The sequence below is a fragment of the Polypterus senegalus genome, chromosome 3 (assembly GCF_016835505.1).
Source record: "Polypterus senegalus isolate Bchr_013 chromosome 3, ASM1683550v1, whole genome shotgun sequence".
Lineage (NCBI taxonomy): Eukaryota > Metazoa > Chordata > Cladistia > Polypteriformes > Polypteridae > Polypterus > Polypterus senegalus.
This window is the reverse complement of record NC_053156.1, coordinates 223,989,106-224,008,915: the sequence shown is the minus strand read 5'-3', so window position 1 is coordinate 224,008,915 and position 19,810 is coordinate 223,989,106. Positions and strand designations below refer to the sequence as shown.

At 36.5% G+C, this 19,810-nt stretch overlaps 1 protein-coding gene across 2 annotated transcripts in view; it reads left to right on the top strand.

Moving 5' to 3' along the window:
• The window catches only part of LOC120525909 (guanylyl cyclase-activating protein 1-like), a 34,528-nt gene extending 15,347 nt beyond the window's left edge, over positions 1 to 19,181 (top strand). The window contains exons 2-5 of one of the 2 annotated variants that reach the window (XM_039748591.1): positions 1,340 to 1,460; positions 15,710 to 15,859; positions 17,363 to 17,453; positions 18,958 to 19,181. In XM_039748591.1, coding sequence (XP_039604525.1) covers positions 1,340 to 1,460; positions 15,710 to 15,859; positions 17,363 to 17,453; positions 18,958 to 19,103 — 508 coding nt within the window. In that variant the 3' untranslated portion in view covers positions 19,104 to 19,181. Of the gene's footprint in view, positions 1 to 1,339; positions 1,461 to 1,685; positions 1,881 to 15,709; positions 15,860 to 17,362; positions 17,454 to 18,957 lie in introns of those variants that run through there. The other variant, XM_039748590.1, reaches the window with a different exon arrangement.
• The last annotated feature ends 629 nt before the right edge of the window (positions 19,182 to 19,810 follow it).

Genomic DNA, 19,810 nt, shown 5'->3' with positions numbered 1-19,810 from the left:
TAAATACCTTACCTCAAAACTTATGTCCTTCTTAACTGAAAAAATCTTATAACATATTTGTCATAGAACTATGCAGTGTATCTGCCTAATCATGATACTTAGTCATCTTGACGATGTAAACCGATGGACTTTTAAAATTGATCTTAAGAACTATTGAGCTCTTTCACTCCTAACTATACCCTTTATAGTACAGTTAATACTTTGTGTTAGACATTCAAGTAGGAATCTTGTGTTAATGTCAATAACACCTTACTTAAACCAGTACATAATTAGATAAAGATTAACAACAGAATTTAACCAATCACACACAGAGAGTCATAATGAACTGCATAACACAAATCTGGTTTGTTGATTTGGCCATACACTCAGAAATGGCTTATAAAATATATACTGCTAAGGCTTACAGTCAGTACCATTTTATACATACATGTGTGACATAAGCAGAGTACATTTTTGGTTTTCATTTGAGGTTGCAAGGTGTCATATCTCCAATACAAATCCTGACTTTCATGGAAAGGATATAGACACATAGCAAACGTTTGAAGAGGATCCCAGTTCTGAGAGTTGAAAGTGGTATCTCCACTAATTTGTGAATATGACCTCCTCTACATCTTTAACCAATGTTGTGAGAGTGGAGTAAGAGCCAGCACACCCAAATATGAGGTCATGGTCTTCTCTCCTAGAAAAGACATTTCTGTATATTTTAAGGTGAAGGGAGGTCAGCTGTTTGTGGTGGAGATCTTATTATAAATTCCCTGGGAAATCCTACAAAAGTGAAAGCAGAAGGGATTATGAGATTGAGCAGTCAATTAGGACAGCAGCTGCAAGTCTGAGGATGTCATATTAAACTATAGTGATGAAAGTACAGATACTTTTAGGATGGCTCTCATGGTTTACTGTTGAACCATAGACCCACGCATGGATTTTGGGGGAAGGATGAAGATGTTGGTAATCTGAGAAGACCTTGGAATTGAATTGTTGAATTCTGAGGACCAATAATTCTTTCTTTCTTTCTTTCTTTCTTTCTTTCTTTCTTTCTTTCTTTCTTTCTTTCTTTCTTACTTTCTTTTGTTTCTTATTATGTATCATGCAGAATTACACCTTCATTGCCACTTGATTTTCTCTACCTTTATTTCTGCTCACTGACCCTTCATTACTATTTGGCTGAATGCTCAACAGTCAACTGTAAACATTTTTGTAACACTTGCAACATTTTTTTTTCACCACAGTGAATGTTGAATATGCCACGTAATAATGGATTACTGGATTTGCAGAACTAAAAATAATCTTTGCTTTGCAGTCTCTTTAATCCTATCGACTTTCTTTTTTTATCCAACAGAGCTATAATTGGAAAGCCAGAGCGGAAAAAAAACAGAAATTCCTCTATTTATTTGCAAATCATGACATATGGTGGATGTGGATTGGCTGCCGAAAGCTTTGACGTGGTTCAAATATCCCAGGTAAGCAGGAGGTGGGGGACTTTTTTCATCTACAAGGTATTGATGGGATAAGTAAGCAGAGTTCAGGGATGTTTCCCTTTTTAGATCTCTATCTTTAAGGCAGACAGAAAAGCATTTTGTGGAGTTGCTTCATCTTAGGTCATTGAGCTCTTGCTTTACTCCTTGAGTGCGCACACTTCGCACAAGGTGTCGGCTTCATTTGAGTGGTTCACTTAGTATTTAACAATGGGAGGCAATGGATCGACCATTGAAGAGCTCACCGCCTGCGAGATCCACCAGTGGTACAAGAAGTTCATGACAGAATGCCCCTCTGGACAACTGACCCTCTATGAGTTCAAACAGTTTTTTGGACTGAAAAACCTCTCACCAGCTGCCACTGCATATGTCGAACAGATGTTTGAGACATTTGACATGAATAAGGTAAGCGGTGACTGTTCTTCTCTATATAAGATGGTCTGAAAAGAAATGATATGCTTGGAAAGAACTGTAAAGTAGGCGATACAGTCAAAAGAGACTAAAATGTACCTATCAGCAAGAAAAGTTCAAAGTAAAAGACAGAGAGGTTTGTAAAAAAATTGAACCTAAGATTCTAGTATTATATTATTGGATAGATAGATAGATAGATAGATAGATAGATAGATAGATAGATAGATAGATAGATAGATAGATAGATAGATAGATAGATAGATAGATAGATAGATAGATTCCAGAGAACAGTGTGATGAAATGAGCTGGTCACTAAAGGTACTCAAGGAGAAAATATCTTAAAGAAGATGTGCAGCATGAGTCATAATGGGTTATAATTTTGCTGTCTTTCTCATTCCTGCCATGGTTTCTACTGAGTCAAATGTCAGTTCCATGATGCAGCTGGCCTTCTTGGTCTATTTATTCAGGCATCCGGACACTGAGGATTGTTTGAACAACAGCTTTTCAGCCATGTTGAAAGACCTGAAACCTGGGTTTTTTTGTGTGACATGTCTTCGTTGATCACCATTTAGGATATTGGAGGAAAACTGTTTGCAAGTGCTTTTGAATTTTTATATATAGAAAAATTAAGAATATTGCCTAACATGTTATAAATATACTTTGGTATCATATTATATTTCTAGAAAATAAAATAATACAGCATAAAAACGCATCTTAATGCAATATTTTCACGAATTATATGATTTTTTTGAAAATCCTAATAGTTGTTTAATACATTTTAGTGTATTTCACAAAGTTCAATGTCTTTCTTCTCAAGGATGATGAATAAATCATCACTTTATTTCACAACCAATTTTACATTTGTTATATGCTGTGACCCAGGCGAGTCATTTTACAGTTACCAATAACTACCTGCAAAAGTTAAGAGATGGTGAAATTAAAAAAGTATAACAAAACATTGAAATAAGACTAAAAAGTATAAATATCTTGGTAAGACCTTAACAAAGGCTTCTTTTGGTCTTCATACCTCTTTTTAAACATTATTAGACATGTTATTCATCTCTGTTCAGTCTAGCGTGATGGTAAAATAATTTGTTAATGTGAAGGATTCACAGGTCTTACACTAAATATGTAATTTCAAGAGAACTGTGTCTCAGGTAAGCCACCTCAGACCACTCTGATGTTTTGTTGGTAGGTCACATTACAGAGGTGAATACACACTTTACTGCTGCGTTGTAAGTGTTATGAAGGCCAAAAGAAGTGTTTGTTAAGATCTTGTTATATAAGAGTAAATGAGTACGCATGAGATGCATTTTTTCAGTACCTACACTAAAGTGTTACCAATATCTCTCATTTTTTAGGACTATGTGGGACAATATTATTTCTATAAAAGACAAATTATAATATTAGATACTGTTGTTAATTCTCCTTTATGTATTGTAAATAAAACATAAATAAGGTAAAAATTGTAAGAAGGACAAGGTAGAAATTAGAACTACAATGCTGCTGACTTGCAGTGAGATATACTTTCTGCACTCTTTTGCATCCACTGTACTAAGATGGCACTTTCTGACTAATAATCACGACATCATCTCGGTTTGGTCAATCAGGAACATGTAGCTTATTATACAATCAAACTGTCAAACATGCAACTCTAAGTGGGCCCTGTATGGATAAGTGTTTGTGAACACTTTCTTAATTGCCCCTTTCTAGATCCTTGTATGCATCCAGTAATATCAATAAAGGCTCCTAATCATCAGTTATAATAAATAGGCTTAGACAATAAGGGAATGAATGAGAAAAGGCAGAATATGAAGCAAAGATGCAAAGAAAAGAGATGCGAATGACCAAGAGGACACTGTCGATTGACCAGTTCATCAAAGTCATGTTTGTTTTATCTGCGATTAGACAATATAAACAAAAGAATAATAAAAATATATCTCCCAAATCCCCTGCAGCCAAGACACTGCCAATTACCCTAAAATCTTCAAGTAATCAATAAAACGTAATTCCTTACAGCATACCCTGGCCTTGACCTAGTGTCCTTAGCAGATTTTCAAGCAAGGACATGCTTTTATGAATCCCGTAAAACATATTAGACTTGTTTGTAACTTATTTTTACATAACTTAAGTCAAATTAACTAAAGGCAGGTAGGTCTACTAGTCTTGTATTATATATAAAAAAAAAAAACATTTTCTTCCACATGTGGAGGACAACAGGACAACATCTGGTTTGGGCTTGAAGAGCAGAGGATGATGGGTGCATGATCAGATGCATTGTGAAGCAGGTGCAGGCAATTGGATCCTGTGTGAGGGCAAAGATGATGTGGATGATGATGAAGGTAATTGCCGATAATATGAGAAGAATGGGTTTAACTCTAGGAAATGCTTAGGATTGAGGTTAGTGGAAAGAAACCATGTGGGGTCAACTGACCAAAACAGAAATTGACTGATAGACCACTGATAATGCTAATGATAATTAAGGTTAATACAGTATACTATAATGGACTGCCATTGCACCCAGTGCTACTGGCATAGACCTTGTCTTCCAAATCTGAAATGGCTCTAGATAATTGATATATAAACATATTTATATTTAATTATATGGTTATAAAAGACTAGACTAGGGCAGAGGCCACTGTTCTTTGTGACACAGAACATCAACTGCAGTCCAAATAAGATTTCCATCTCCATCTACAATACTTGGTGGGCTGACAGAGTCTAAGTGAGTAAGAATCTATAATGAATAAGCTAAATCTAACTAGATGACTGATGAAGTATTTGCATTAGTGATGCAAATTGGATCAGAGTGTGATCTCTAAGAGTCACGCCCAAGGACATAAAGTCTATAGTTGGTACATTGCCCAGTTCTCCCTTAGCTTACATGTAACTCTAGTAGAAAAGGTGGGCACAGATTACAAATTCCATGAGCCAAGTGTCTAAGTTTCTGCATGTCCATGGTTCAGGTCACGTCTTGTTTGCACTCAAGACTTTCTCTTGAATTCTGAGGATTGATTATATATGCACCTGGGTGGGAACATGGTTTGATGAAACTAAAATATATTATATTATTATTAATATTTAATATATCCTAGCCCTGTAATTTGAATGTCATGCTCCCAAATGCAAAAATTCTTAACCATGTGTATTGTGAATCACAGAGGAGCAGCTGACATACACTGGAGATCAATGGTTGGGATAACCATGAGGAGAAGTCTGACAGCTGCTCTGTGTTGCTCACTGACACAGACGTTTAGCATCAGTTTTCCAAGCTGTTGGAGTTTCCAGACAAGCAAAAAGGGACATGGAACTCAGACAAACAGATTGGCATGATGTGCTTTGCTTTTATGACACACAGATTGGCAGATCTGGAAAAATTGTAAATCAGAGGCTGGCCTGGGCTACACAGGGAAAGCAATTTTGAACCCCTGTTGTACTTTTGTCTGGGAATTATTGCCTGCCTTGTGTAATGTATATTCAGTTCCTGACCTTAATACACTGCGGTGGGCTGGCACCCTGCCTGGGGTTTGTTTCCTGCCTTGCGCCCTGTGTTGGCTGGGATTGTCTCCAGCAGACCCCCGTGACCCTGTAGTTAGGATATAGTGGGTTGGAAAATGAATGGATGGACCTTAGTAGATCTTAGTCTAGGTCAGGGACAGGATAGCGGTTGCAAGCTAGATCTTTTATAGTCTGTTTCAGGCCACAATTATCAACTTCACTTTCCCACTAAATGGTCTATTAAGTCTCACCATTTAGTCTTTGGGCTGTGGGTGATATCGGTCACAGACACAAGCATGGCAGGTAAGGGCCACACACAAGACATTTGAGATAGGTATGAGTCTGGAATGTGAGCACTAAGAGGTGATAATAATAATAATATTTTTTTACATTGATATAGCACTTTTCTCACTACTCAAAGCACTCATGCCCTTATGAAACCAACAACTTCATTACAATTGGCAAATAGTTTTTTGCTGCCATATGCTGAAAACACCACTGAAATGGCCCTTAAAGTGTCTTCCTACATCTTGTACATGCTGCTTGAATTTGTTAGTTAAAAGACATTATATGCTAGTATCTGTGTTTTCTTTTATTAAGTGGCTTATTAAGAAAGACAACACATTCATTTTTCATGTTCAAATGTTTTTTAAAAGCAAAGTATTGAGATTTTTAAGAAATATGGCAGGATAATGATATTCTTCTGAAACCCCCTTAATCCAAATGAGAAAGAGAGTGGACATTTTGGGGCAGCAATGTGAAAAAATACAAACCAATCTGGACCAGGCTCTAATTCATACAGACAGGGGAAGGACTGGGATTTGAAGCCATGATGATTCTCTGTATTTATTGGAATGTCTCCAAGCTACAAGGAGAAGCACAGTCTAGTCACCCAGTCCATTCTCTCTACTTGCTTGCATCTCAGTGGTCATCTGTGATGGTGGTGGGCTAAGGGTTCTTTGCTGAATGTATAGCAAATAATTGTCACTTTGGATGAAAAAATATTAGATAATACATTTGAAATAAAATGTTTGTCTGTCTGTATGTTCCCTATACAACCCTACACCCACATTTAGACCACATTTTGCATAATTACTTTCTGGGACCATACGGATAAAGACTTTTGACCCTGGGTTTCCCAGAGTTTGTTTTTTGCCAACTGCTTGCTCAAGGGAAATGAAACATTCAACTACAAACTGTCCACTTTGAACTAACAGGACAAACTCAGATATGACATCATTCATGGGTACAACCACAATTCTTGAATCTAATCGGATCCAAAACTAACAAATTATTGACTCACAAGAGCAGAAACATGATAGAAAGGGCAAGTGTGGATGATGAAAGGGACAACTAGCAATAATAACAGGGTGACCATTTAAAAACACATAAACCTTTGCTTTCTTTTATTACCCATTCTACAAATATACCTGAGCAGCTCCTGATACTTTGGCTAGTATGTATAGTTTTTCAGTTTTAAGGTCGTTGTCCTGCCAGCCAACTGAGTACAAGCCAGGCCAGGAGAAACCAATGCATACACCTACCCTACTAGGAAAGTTCAATTTTGCCAGTCAACCAAATACACACATCTTTGTGGTGCAGGAAGAAACAAAAGCACCAGGAGAAAATCCACACAGACATAGGGAGAATGGCTTAACAAGGGCAAGAGGTGTAAGAAAGCTCTACAAACCACAGTGTCCTCATGCCATCAGTACATACGTTTTTGGAATGGTAAATTCATACATGACTCTGCGCATGTATTTTCACTAGATGGCAGCAATGTTTCCTTTTTATTTCATAATATTTCATAACATTCTCAAACCTTTGTAATCCAATTTAGGGTCACAGGGGATCAGAACCTATCCTGGCAGTGCTCAGTGCAAGTCAGGAGGCAGCTCCAAGATGGCCCAACATACATGCACACACTGACACTCACATTGGGCCAAACAAACTGATAACCACATCTTTGAGGACATGGGAGGAAAACTGCAATATGTGAAATAAAAGCAGAATATGGAAGACCTACACAAATAATGGTACTTCAGTTTCTGCCCACTTACCAAAAATGTATGACTGACACCATCAGAATATAATTCACCTACCTTCCGCCCAGTCATAATAAAGTGAATTCAGATAATGGATGGATGCTTTGTGTAATTTGAATAAGTTGACTTCTAAACATTTACAGTTAGACCATTAATTAGTATTGGTGAAATAAAAAAGGAATGATTTGTACCAAACTAAAGTAATAATAGAAGTATAGCTCCTTAACTGTATACATTTATCATCATGTAATTTTCTTATGTAAATTGTGGTGTAGGAACTTGTTACATGTGTCACCGGTCAGTAACGTCTTTAGAGGTTTCTAAAGCTGTGGCTGTCTTTTCTGGGTGTTTGTGTGTACACTGTGGCTTGGAACATCATGGCAGCCTTCTAATTTAAGAATAATGTTGGATTAAGAAATCATGTAATAATCACAAGGGAAATATTTCTTAAACAATACAAAGCAAGGAATTTCAGAAATCAGCTTTAGAATCATTCAATCATTTTGATTTGGTTTTGCTTTCATGATTTGGTTTTTTGATAATATAACCTTGCTTGAGATCTGTCTGGCAGTAATCCCTATTTCTCATACATAAAGTTAAATTTACTTATTTTTAATTGTACTGGTCAATCCAGTCAACAAACTATCTACTTGTCCTACACATTCCACCAACCATCCTACCAAACATAAGATAACTGTCCTTTTCATTTCCCAGTGTCTCTCTGTCTCACCTTCTCTCTCTAAATCCCTGCCACATGAGCCTTTACCCTATCCCGTTCTTCTATTTCTAATCTCAGATTGGCTCAAGCATCCTCACTCTATGGTAAATTTTATAGATGCCCACATGATCTATAAAGCACAGTGCCATGAGGATTCTAGAACCACTGCCCACCCAAGCCCACTCATTTGTAGAGACAGGAGTTGTTAACCAGTTTTGTCCACCTGTCTCCTTTAGGTTTATTCATGTGGGGTATGTCATGTATTTCAGCTATCTCCTTGTCCCCTAGCTACCCTGTTTACCCACACTAACACTTGGAGGATCCCTGTGTTAATGGCATCCTCTTTAAATGATCCCTGTCAGGTTTTTCTCTTGTCCTATGAGTTATTAGTGTCTATATACATCTGGAGGCACATTACACTATCAATCAAATGATTTTAACTTTACAAAGCAATATTAGCAGTATGCATATTATACAGTCATATGAAAAAGTTTGGGAACCCCTTTTAGTTCTTTGGATTTTTGTTTATCATTGACTGAGCTTTCAAAGTAGCAACTTCCTTTTAATATATAACATGGCTTATGGAAACAGTAGTATTTTAGCAGTGACATTAAGTTTATTGGATTAACAGAAAATATGCATCATAACAAAATTAGACAGGTGCATAGATTTGGGCACCCCAACAGAGATATTACATCAATACTTAGTTGAGCCTCCTTTTGCAAATATAACAGCCTCTAGACACCTCCTATAGCCTTTAATGAGTGTCTGGATTCTGGATGGAGGTATTTTTGACCATTCTTCCATACAAAATCTCTCCAGTTCAGTTAAATTTGATGGCTGCTGAGCATGGACAGCCTGCTTTAAATCACCCCATAGATTTTCGATGATATTCAAGTCAGGGGACTGTGACGGCCATTCCAATATCCAACCCCTTTGTAACTTCAACTTTGTGACTGATGCTTGAACATTATCCTGAAGAATTTGTTGATATCGGGTTGAATTCATCCGAGTCCCAGTCCCTGAACTAGCCACACAGCCCCACAGTATGATGGAACCTCCACCAAATTTGACAGTAGGTAGCAGGTGGTTTTCCTGGAATGCGATGTTCTTTTTCCGTCACGCAAAACGCTTTTTGTTATGACCAAATATCTCAACTTTTGTCTCATCAGTCCAAAGCACTTTGTTCCAAAATGAATCTGGCTTGTCTAAATGAGCATTTGTATACAACAAGCAGCTCTGTTTGTGGCGTGAGTGCAGAAAGGGCTTCTTCCTCATCACCCTGCCATACAGATGTTCTTTGTGCAAATTGTGCTGAATTGTAGAACAACGTACAGATACACCATCTGCAGCAAGATGTTCTTGCAGGTCTTTGGAGGTGATCTGTGGGTTGTCTGTAACCATTCTCACAGTCCTGTGCATATGCCGCCCCTGTATTTTTCTTGGCCTGCCAGACCTGGGTTTAACAGCAACTGTGCTTGTGGCCTTCCATTTCCTGATTACATTCCTTACAGTTGAAACTGACAGTTTAAACTTCTGAGATAGTTTTTGTAGCCTTCTCCTAAATCATGAGACTGAACAGTCTTTGTTGTCAGATCTTTTGAGAGTTGTTTCGAGGATCCCATGCTGTCACTCTTCAGAGGAGAGTCAAAGGGAAGCACAACTTGCAATTGACCACCTTAAATACCTTTCCTCATGATTGGACACACCTGTCTTTGAAGTTCAAGGCTTAACGAGCTAATCCAACCAATTTGGTGTTGCAAGTAATCAGTATTGAGCAGTTACATGCATTCAAATCAGCAAAATTACAAGGGGACCCACATTTTTGCACAGCCAGTTTTTCATATTGGATTTAATTTCATACAACTAAGTACTGCTTCACTAAAAATCTTTGTTCGGAAAACACCCCAGCACTCAGATGTTCCTAGGAAATGAAAGACATACCACTGTTATCTTTTTTGTTGACAGTAGAGTGAATTATTATGCAGGCTGAGATGGGTTCCCCAATCTTTTTCATATGACTGTAAGATGAATGGACAACAAGCCTACAAATACCAATGCAAACTGAGGCTTGTTGGTAGCAAAAAAATAAATGAAACTAAGGTACAGGTAGAAACAAGAATCCAGTATGTACAGACACAAGGAGGGATTTGCAAAGGACCTGATTATAACCTGATTATAATTCTTGTTTTAAGAATTAATCTTGTCTCCTCTTTGGTGTTATCATTATGTATGGTCATTACTCGCCATAACCTCCTGCTGGGTTTAAAAATTTTAACAGCTTGTCAAACAGAATTAGTTAGTTAATTTTCAAAGTCTTTCAGGATGAGGAGGAGGAAGGAGCTGGGGACTCATTGTAGGGACCTTTTGGGATCTCACCCATACTGCACTCAAATGTTCTGGATTTATTTTAATATTGACCAGGGCTAATCTTTAAACTACAGTTTGTAAAATTAATCAATATTTAAATTTAATATCTTACCAAAAGATCTCATTGCTAACCATGAGAACAGTAGCATCATCATTGTTTTAGCTTTAATTCAGGTGAAACTGATAAGTGAACTGCTTTTGCTTGTCAGAGCCACTTGAGATTTTCTTGAAAGATGATCAAGTGGAAGGACTGAAGAGGTAGAAATACTTGAGGACATCTACCATTCACACTTTGCTTTCAAACAATGAGAAAGGAAAACAGGAGAGCAAACAACAGAAGCTGAATGAATTACCTGCTCTTAAAAGCCAATATTTCTATGAGCAAACAGATGCAGTAATAGAAATTTATTTTCTGCAATCTTAACCCTTATTCCTAAGGGATCGGGATCTTTGTTATAAATGAGACACCAAACCTTTCAGACATACATTTTATTATTTAAAGGAATTAAATCAGACATTAATATGACAGTCCAACATTTATGTGCCCATTACTGCTGTTGAGATACTATACTCAGGCTTCATTTATCATACTACTTTGTTTTGACAGATACAATAAATCTGCTTTTCCATTAAAATTTTAGATTGCTAGGGAAAGTGACAGAAGATGGATAAAGAAAGTGGCATTGGTAGCACATTGTCAAGGTTAGGATGAAGCATTATGGGCGCTATGTATCAGGCATTCCTGGCTCATTAGTAATGTCAGTAATTATTTTATGTATTTATTATTAGTTTTGTGTACTTATTAAGATTTAAATAAATAAGCACTTCAATTTCAGGGGGCAGAGGGTGTAGACTAAAGTCCACATCTAGGGACTTAAAATTTAAACTTTGATTTAACTTTGCCTAAACTGCACAGTTGTAGAACTTTTGTAATTATTGTTTTTTTCATAGATAGATAGATAGATAGATAGATAGATAGATAGATAGATAGATAGATAGATAGATAGATAGATAGATATTTACTTACAACTTTGTTTGTCCCCTTGGAGAAATTTGGCTTTTTAAAGATGCTCTTTAAATAAATAAATGATAATAGGTAGATGAATAATAAAATAAATAAATACACACACACACACACTTTGCTCTAAACACACACATCAGAATGACTATTAAGCAAGAAAATTCAAAATAAAGAAATGCTCTGATCTGACACAGTCCCAGTGAGGCATTATACAGACGTTTTGCTGTCGTTATAAAGGAGCCCCAGTGGTGTTTTTTTGACACACTTCTGCTGAATTATTGGTTTGGTCCTCATTGCTACTGTGTCAGAGAGAGGGTGGGAAGCATTGTTCATAATGACACTCAGTTTTGTTTTAATTCTGTCCTTTGCTATTACCTCTAGGCAGTGCCCTAGGCCAAGCTTATTAGTGTGCCAACCGACTGTTCGGTCCCTAACCTGTGCAGCTGGGTTTTTCCCCCCCTTATGATCTGAACCCTAGACAAATTACTAATTCACCTTAATGGTGGCACCAGCCCTTCCTCCAAGAAGAGAATAACCCAATATTGTACATAAAACCTACTTGATATTGCAGCTCCACAACCTCAGTTGTACACTTAACCTGTTAGTCAAGACAGAATTATATCTTCTTGAACTCTCTCAAGTCAACAGTCAACAGTCTGCTCTGACAGAATGGAAATTCAAAGGGAAAAAGTTCAAAATACAGTAAATCTATGATCATCTGGATAAGCCATTAACGTGCTCTGATTATGTAATAAAGAGTAAGAGGCTGAAGAGCACCTCTTTGAATATTCTATAACTCACTTTGACCTTTTCCTAAGTCTGGGCTGCAGTCTCTAAGTGGCTCAGCTATTTTGGTTTAATCAGGATTTAGAGCTCAGAATGAGGATAAAGACTGAGAAAAGCAGATTAGACCCATAAGCCCAGATACTCAATGAGATGCTAGGAAACTTTGGGGAAAACAAAGGCTTCCGTTTAGAAATCATCTCATAAAAGCATCTGCAATCATTATACTCAATTTGTTTGCAAACTTCAGTTTGGATTAAATATTGTAATAAGCATTTCTTTCTTTTTCATTTACTTGCTTTATAGTCATTCTGATGTGTGTGTTTCGAGCAAAGAGTGTGTGTATATTCTATCTAATAATAATAATAATAATAATAATAATAATAATAATAATTCATTACATTTATATAGTGCTTTTCTCAGTACTCAAAGCACTATCCACACAGGGAGGAACCGGGAAGCGAACCACAATCTTCCATCTATCTATCTATCTATCTATCTATCTATCTATCTATCTATCTATCTATCTATACAGTGCCTTTCCTATCTCTACCAATCTATTCTATTAAATGGACATGAGCCTGTATTATAATATATGTGTAAAATTAAACTTACTGCTTAAAAATTACAATTTTATTTTCAGATAGACATATACTTTTCTGCACAAATAATAGGAAATGTTCACTTTTTATATTGTTTATCAAGAAAAGCATCCTTATGGTATAATTTTTACAAAATATAGAAAGGGCCTATGCACAAAGAAATCTGATTAATTTCCAAAAATATATTGTCCCAATTTTGCTAACTTTCACAGAGGCAACCTTTCCACAAAGAACATAAAAATGGTCCTGGTAAAGGGCAAATTAAATTAAAATATTGAATTTTAACTTTGGAGTTATTGACACATTTTAATGCCTGCCTTTTCAAATATTGGATCTTCATGTTGCCACAGGTCTGTATGACTAAACAGCTGCAAATAAGTTGCTTACTTTAGCATCATCAGCCTAATTAAATGAGCAGAAGGTCGACAATGTAGAAGAGAACAGCAAAAAACACCATTTAAATGCATCTCTCCTGAGAACTTTATATGGATTTCTAGCAGACTGAAAGCACTTTTTTTTTAACAATCACACAGCAGTCCATGCAGCATGAAACATAAGAACATAGGAAATTTGACAAACAAGAGGAGACCATTCTGATCATCAAGGCTGTTTGTTTAAATAATAGCTAAGCTGTCCGCATATCTCATTCTGATTCTTCTTAAAGGTTGTCAAGATTTAGTGTTAAACTACACGTCTCAGTAGTTTGTTCCAGATTCCCATAGCTCTTTGAGAAAAGAAGCACTTCCTGGCCTCAGTCCTCAGTGCACATCCTCTTAATTTTCACTGGTGTCCTCAAAAGGCAGGCATGTCCTCTTTAAACAGATTTAGCTCAAGGCCAAGCACAGAGCTCTCCCTGCACAAACACAGGCACCAAATACACGTGAGGAAGCCACGAAATCAAACTTACTCAATTAAATGCTGGTGATTGGGACTACAGATTTTCTTCAAATGTGGTCATATGATAACGGGATATCTATAGATATGGGAATTTGAAATTTTAATTTGAATAATGTTTAGAAAGAAAGAATAAAATGCAGCACCTTATGTGGCCCTTCCAGCAAAAGGCCCAATAAAGCCACCCCAGTTGGCTCCTCAAGGTACGGACAAATGTCTATGTATCTGTACAGCATTATCAATGAGGAATTTTTCATTTTTGGATATGTTTTAAAAAAAGGAACATAACTCAGCTTCCTTTTACACATTTAAAACAACATCCAAAAAAGTACAGAGATTCTTACCTGAAATATGAAATTGAAACTGCTATATAAAAAGGGATTTTGACAGTTTCTGTTTGACTCATCAGTTCATCAATCCATCCAGTTTCTGGACTTGCTTATTCCAACGCTGAATGCCTTAGTTCAGGTGCATTAACAAGCCATAAAAGGATTTTCATTGGTATTACTCAGTGCTATAAAATTGATATTTCTTGCTATTTAAGAATAAAACTTTGTTTTTTGAACACTTTTTAAATGAAATGTGAAAAAGAGCCTTCCCAGGAATTTTTATGTGTGATAAAGTAGCACATTAAAAAACATGCTGCATAAAATAAATGTTGTTTATCCTTTTTTGTGTTTTACAATGATTTTTTAGAAAATATTTCTAAATGTACTTTCTCAATTTCTTTTTACATTTAATAAATTTGCAAAAAACTCAAGTAAACTTTTTTCACGTTGTCATTATGGGGTGTTGTGTGTAGAATTCTGAGGAAAAAAAATTATTTAATCCATTTTGGAATAAGGCTGTAACATAACAAAATGTGGAAAAAGTGATGCGCTGTGAATACTTTCCAGATGCACTGTAGATAGATAGATAGATAGATAGATAGATAGATAGATAGATAGCCCATAGATAGATAGATAGATAGATAGATAGATTTGTGAAATTTATAGCAAATACTACTCTAGCTTTTGTATGACACAACAGAGTGACAAATAAGACTAGGCAACATTTGACAATCTTCAGTCAACTTGTATTAGTGATAGCCCATTGTAGCCTCATCTTCCTATTCTTAGGTGACAGAAGTGGAGCTCAATGTATAGCTGCCTGATTCAAAGTCAACTTCTGCACAGCACTGTTGTAAAAAGTTGTTAGTTTTTCGGATTTGTAGCCTTTCTTCTAAGTACACTTATTTTGGCTGTTATCCCCTGAACTATCTAAATAAGAAATCATTATTAGCCATAGAATTCTGGTTAACTACATATTTATTTTTATTTTACCATTTTCTGTTACCTTTAGAGACTATAATGAATGAAAATATCATGAGGGCAGCTGTTCTGGAAATTAAAGTATAATCACATCTGAAAGCAACAGTCATATTGTGATCAGTGTTTCTTTCCCATTACAATGGTTAGTTGAACAACAAATAAACTTCTTGGATATTTCTGCTTGCCATATATATTGAATTGCAGCCACATAATTGGCTTTTTGGTGGAGAAGTTTATTTGTATCAACAATCAGGTGTACCTAATAGATTAGCTATTGGGTGCATGTGCATGCATGTATAAACGTAACATTGTAAACCGTCTAAATCTGCACTCAACAAATGAACAACTATCTTGAATACATACTAACTGGTTATAGTTTCTCTAGATAAAAGACTCTCAACCAACAAATTTGATGGTGGTGAACTTTGGCCTTCTCATCTTCACCAGCCATGATAGTTGCCTTCTGTGCTGGTGCATCCCACAAAATCTTCTCATGAAGAACACTCTCCAATACTAAAATGAAATATGTTTCTCCTGTCCAGAACAGAACCACGTCAATCAAAGAAATATCTTATTTTACAGGATGGCTACATTGATTTCATGGAGTATGTGGCAGCACTCAGCCTGGTCCTGAAGGGGAAAGTAGAGCAGAAGCTACGATGGTATTTCAAGTTGTATGATATTGATGGCAATGGCTGTATTGACCGGGGTGAGCTGCTAAACATCATCAAGGTAAGCATACCTGTCTCCAGCTGTACAGTCTGCAACTGTCTATTTCTGAAACTTAAATGCTTTAGGGTCTATTTTACTTTGTACTGGATACATACAGTGTGATTGAAAACCTCAAGGACACTACTGTATAACTTGGAATGAAAGTGGCCAAAAGAGCCCCAAAATTGTTGTATTTATCCAAAGGCTCAATGCAGAGTTATTTATAGGAGTAGACCCAAAGTGGATTAATCTAGCACACAAAATTGCTACACCACAGTCATCTAACTAGATAGAGGCTCTATTCTTACAGATCTCATAATCAATCACACCTTAAAATTCCACTTAATCCACACTTCCTTTTCAGGTCCTATCCTTCTTCAGTAACAATCTTACTAGCTCTTGGCTCACCCCCTTGGTCCTTTAAACTTCTACCTGTAGATGAGTAACTAAAATCCTGATGCCCTTTTCCATACACCTTACTCCTCTGTTAAATCTGAGGAGCTGCACGTCTAGTGTTGCTTCACCCTAAAGAGTTCCGATCATGGTGATTACTGCTCCTGTCCTATATGGCACTTTCTAGTTATTGGCTATGTCCACATGATTATGTTGTCTTTTAAAACCAGTGTTTTTAAATAAAAATGATCATTAGTGTTACAGCATTTACAAAAGGGTTCTCCCTCCGTACTAAATTGGCCAAAAATTGAGATTTTAAATGTTCACCTACACTGGGCATGTGCTCATGGGCAGAAAAAAAAAGCTGAAGGAATGGTAATGCCACCAGCCACGGGATTTATGGCAAAACTGGAGCAACCAAAAAATGATTTGCCTTTTGCATGTGTATGCAGCATTCAAACTGTACACAACACAATTTAGATGCATACAGGTAAGCAACACAACAAGCATCATGGAAAACAATTCCTCTCTATCAGCTCTGTTGAAATATGGTTTTCTTCCATGAAGGGTGACCAATCAGGGAATGAGATGTTGTATATGAGCAGGATCTAATCAGGGAAGGGCGACGTAATAAGCAAGAACAAATCACTCTGTTTTCACTCTTCTACATTGCAACACCGAGCCTGCATTGTACAACTCTAAAGACCATTTTCCAAAATGAAAATGTACTATTGTGACGTAGCCTTGGTTTACCACCTCATTACCTGATCACACACACAATGATATCTGGAAAAATATACTTGTCATCAGAAATGTTTTCTCTTGATCCCCTCTCCTTTGCATCCACTTAAATACAAATGTCAGACCCTTTTGACCTGATTTTTGGCTTAATGTTGAGGGAAGAAATGTTCTTGTTAGAAGTCATAACTTTTTTTTTCTTCTAAGTCAGATATTTTTGCTTTCTGTGTGGTAAGCAGTATTTCCATGTGGACATAATTTAAATCAATCCTAATGTTCTGAGCATGGGTAGCACACCCTATTAATAAAATTAATGATGGATGTTATATTGTTAGCGTGTACAAAAATCACATTTTTATTAATATTTATTTTTATTTTGTGTTAACTTTCCAGGCAATTCGGGCCATAAATGGTTGCAACCATGAAATGACAGCAGAGCAGTTTACAAACATGGTGTTTGACAAAATTGATATTAACGGAGACGGTATGTAACTGTATAGGAAATCTGTGCCTTTATAAATTTGTGAACCTCATTTAAAGGGATTGTTTATTTACTTTCTGAATTTGCTATTTCTAACAGAGGGTGGTTCACCAGTCCATTAGAGATTATGCTCACTCACACACACATTACACACTGAACCGTTATTATTGAAGTGTATTTTTTACAGTGTTATACGTTGAGTGCTTATTAAGTTAAGTGACCATTTAAAATTGGTCCCTGTGCTAGGTTCATCCAATTCAGGATCCACTTCCAACAGCATTGGGAATAAAGCAGAAACCAACCCTGGACAACGGTGCTATGCCATTACAGAGCCAAATCACACACAACCCCACTGTCACGCTCACACAGGGTCAATTAATTCACTATATAAAAAGGAAGAATAAAACCATGAATCCTACAAGTGTTACGAAGATAAGTATAAATGCCTAGTTTTTTCGTTCAATTAACTTTTCATCACCTACAACCTAATTTCCAAGTTGATCTGGCACAGTTATTAAGTTATTAATTTTCCATCCATCCATCTATCTATTATTGAAACTGTTGCAGTTTAGGCTTAGGAGGAGTTAAAGCCTGTCCTAACAACATCAGACATGAGGCAGGATCCACTCCTAGACAGAAGACCAGTCCACAAACCCACTTTATTCAGTACATTGTCAAGGGGAGTGACAGTTTAGACCGGCTGCATCAAACACAAGACAGAATCTAACATTAGTTAAGGCAACAGTCCATCACAAGGAACACTAACCCCCATACAAGTCCTTGCACAGTCAAAACTGAGCAGGTTTACAGCCACTAAATAACCTAACCTGCAATTCTTTGAGATGTGAAAGGGAACTGCATAGCACAGAGAGAACATTCAAACTCCACAAAGGCAGTGCCCAGGCCAATGGAAATCTGATGTTCTGGTACTGTGAGGCCATAATACTAAATACATCTCCAATGGACTGCCCTATAATGTTTGTGCAGATTTAAATTTGGTTCATTTTTATTTGCAAAAATGTACAATTATCTTTTGAAAAAAAAATCTTATTTTTTCAGAGTAATGGTGTCTAAATGAAAGGAATATAATTTCTTAATACACTCTGACTTGGTTCTAAAAAAGCATAGTTAGATAGATTGATGCTGTACTTTCACCTATTTCTGAGCATTGCAATGCCTTATTATCTGTATTCTTTGTTTTATGAAACCTTCTCTAATTACTTACACAGTTCTGGAGGTGGTTAACTATCAGTAAAATAATACAGCCAAGCCCCATCTGCTTACATGTTACCCTATCCATTAATTACCTAGAAATATTGTAAATATGATGAGCTCAACCAGTAAGGCTTGCCTTAGATTACAATGCCTTTTATCTTCAATATGCAGAAGATTCAGGTGATGTCTAGTGGTGCTGATGTCACCAGACTCCCACGGGTGTCACTGTCCCTGTTTCAGCTGACAGTGAACTGCCTAGAGACTGACATACACACATTTTTTTTACTTATAGGTGAGTTGTCTCTTGAGGAATTCATGGATGGCATCCAGAAAGATGAAGAACTCCTTGACATTCTAACACAAAGCCTGGATCTGACACACATTGTCACTATGATTCAAACTGAGAGTTCAAAAGATGACAAAAAACTTGAGTCCTGAATGGATTCCATATTGTTCATATATATATATATATATATATATATATATATATATATATATAAACTCATATTAATTCAGTAACAGTGGTCTCCTCCATTTGCTTCCTAAAGCAATGATTGTTGATGACTGATTGTAGACAATAAGAATAAAAAAAGCTTTCAAGATGCTTGCAGCTTTGTCAAATATCCAAGTAAAGACTGGTAAACAGCTGGAGGGGACAGTCTAAAACCTTCATACGTTGAAGACAAATATCTGTGTACGTAAATGATAGTGGAGAGGCTTGGACTTCAGTGGAAAGGAGTGCAAGATGTCTTGGATTGGTCATTGGCCAAAAAAATAAATAAAATAACAGGTTTCACACAGTGATGAGCAATGTCCAACTTTGAACTAACCACAAGGTCCAGCATCCCTCAAAAAATCAAACTGAGAGGAAGAACAGAGTTTAGTACTATGAAAAGAAGAAGTAAGAGCAAGAAAAAGGCTGCATATATTACAATCGACCAGTCCTTTGGGATCACATGCAGCAGTATGCCATTACCAAGGTATTAAGATACATAAACAACAACAGTATTAAACAAATACATGAAGATTCCTATATACCACTACCTTTCTTTTAAACTGCATTTTACAATTTTAATTCACACTGCAATAGTCCCAGGCTTTGGATTAGATCTATTATTCGTACACTAACACATTACTAAACTAGA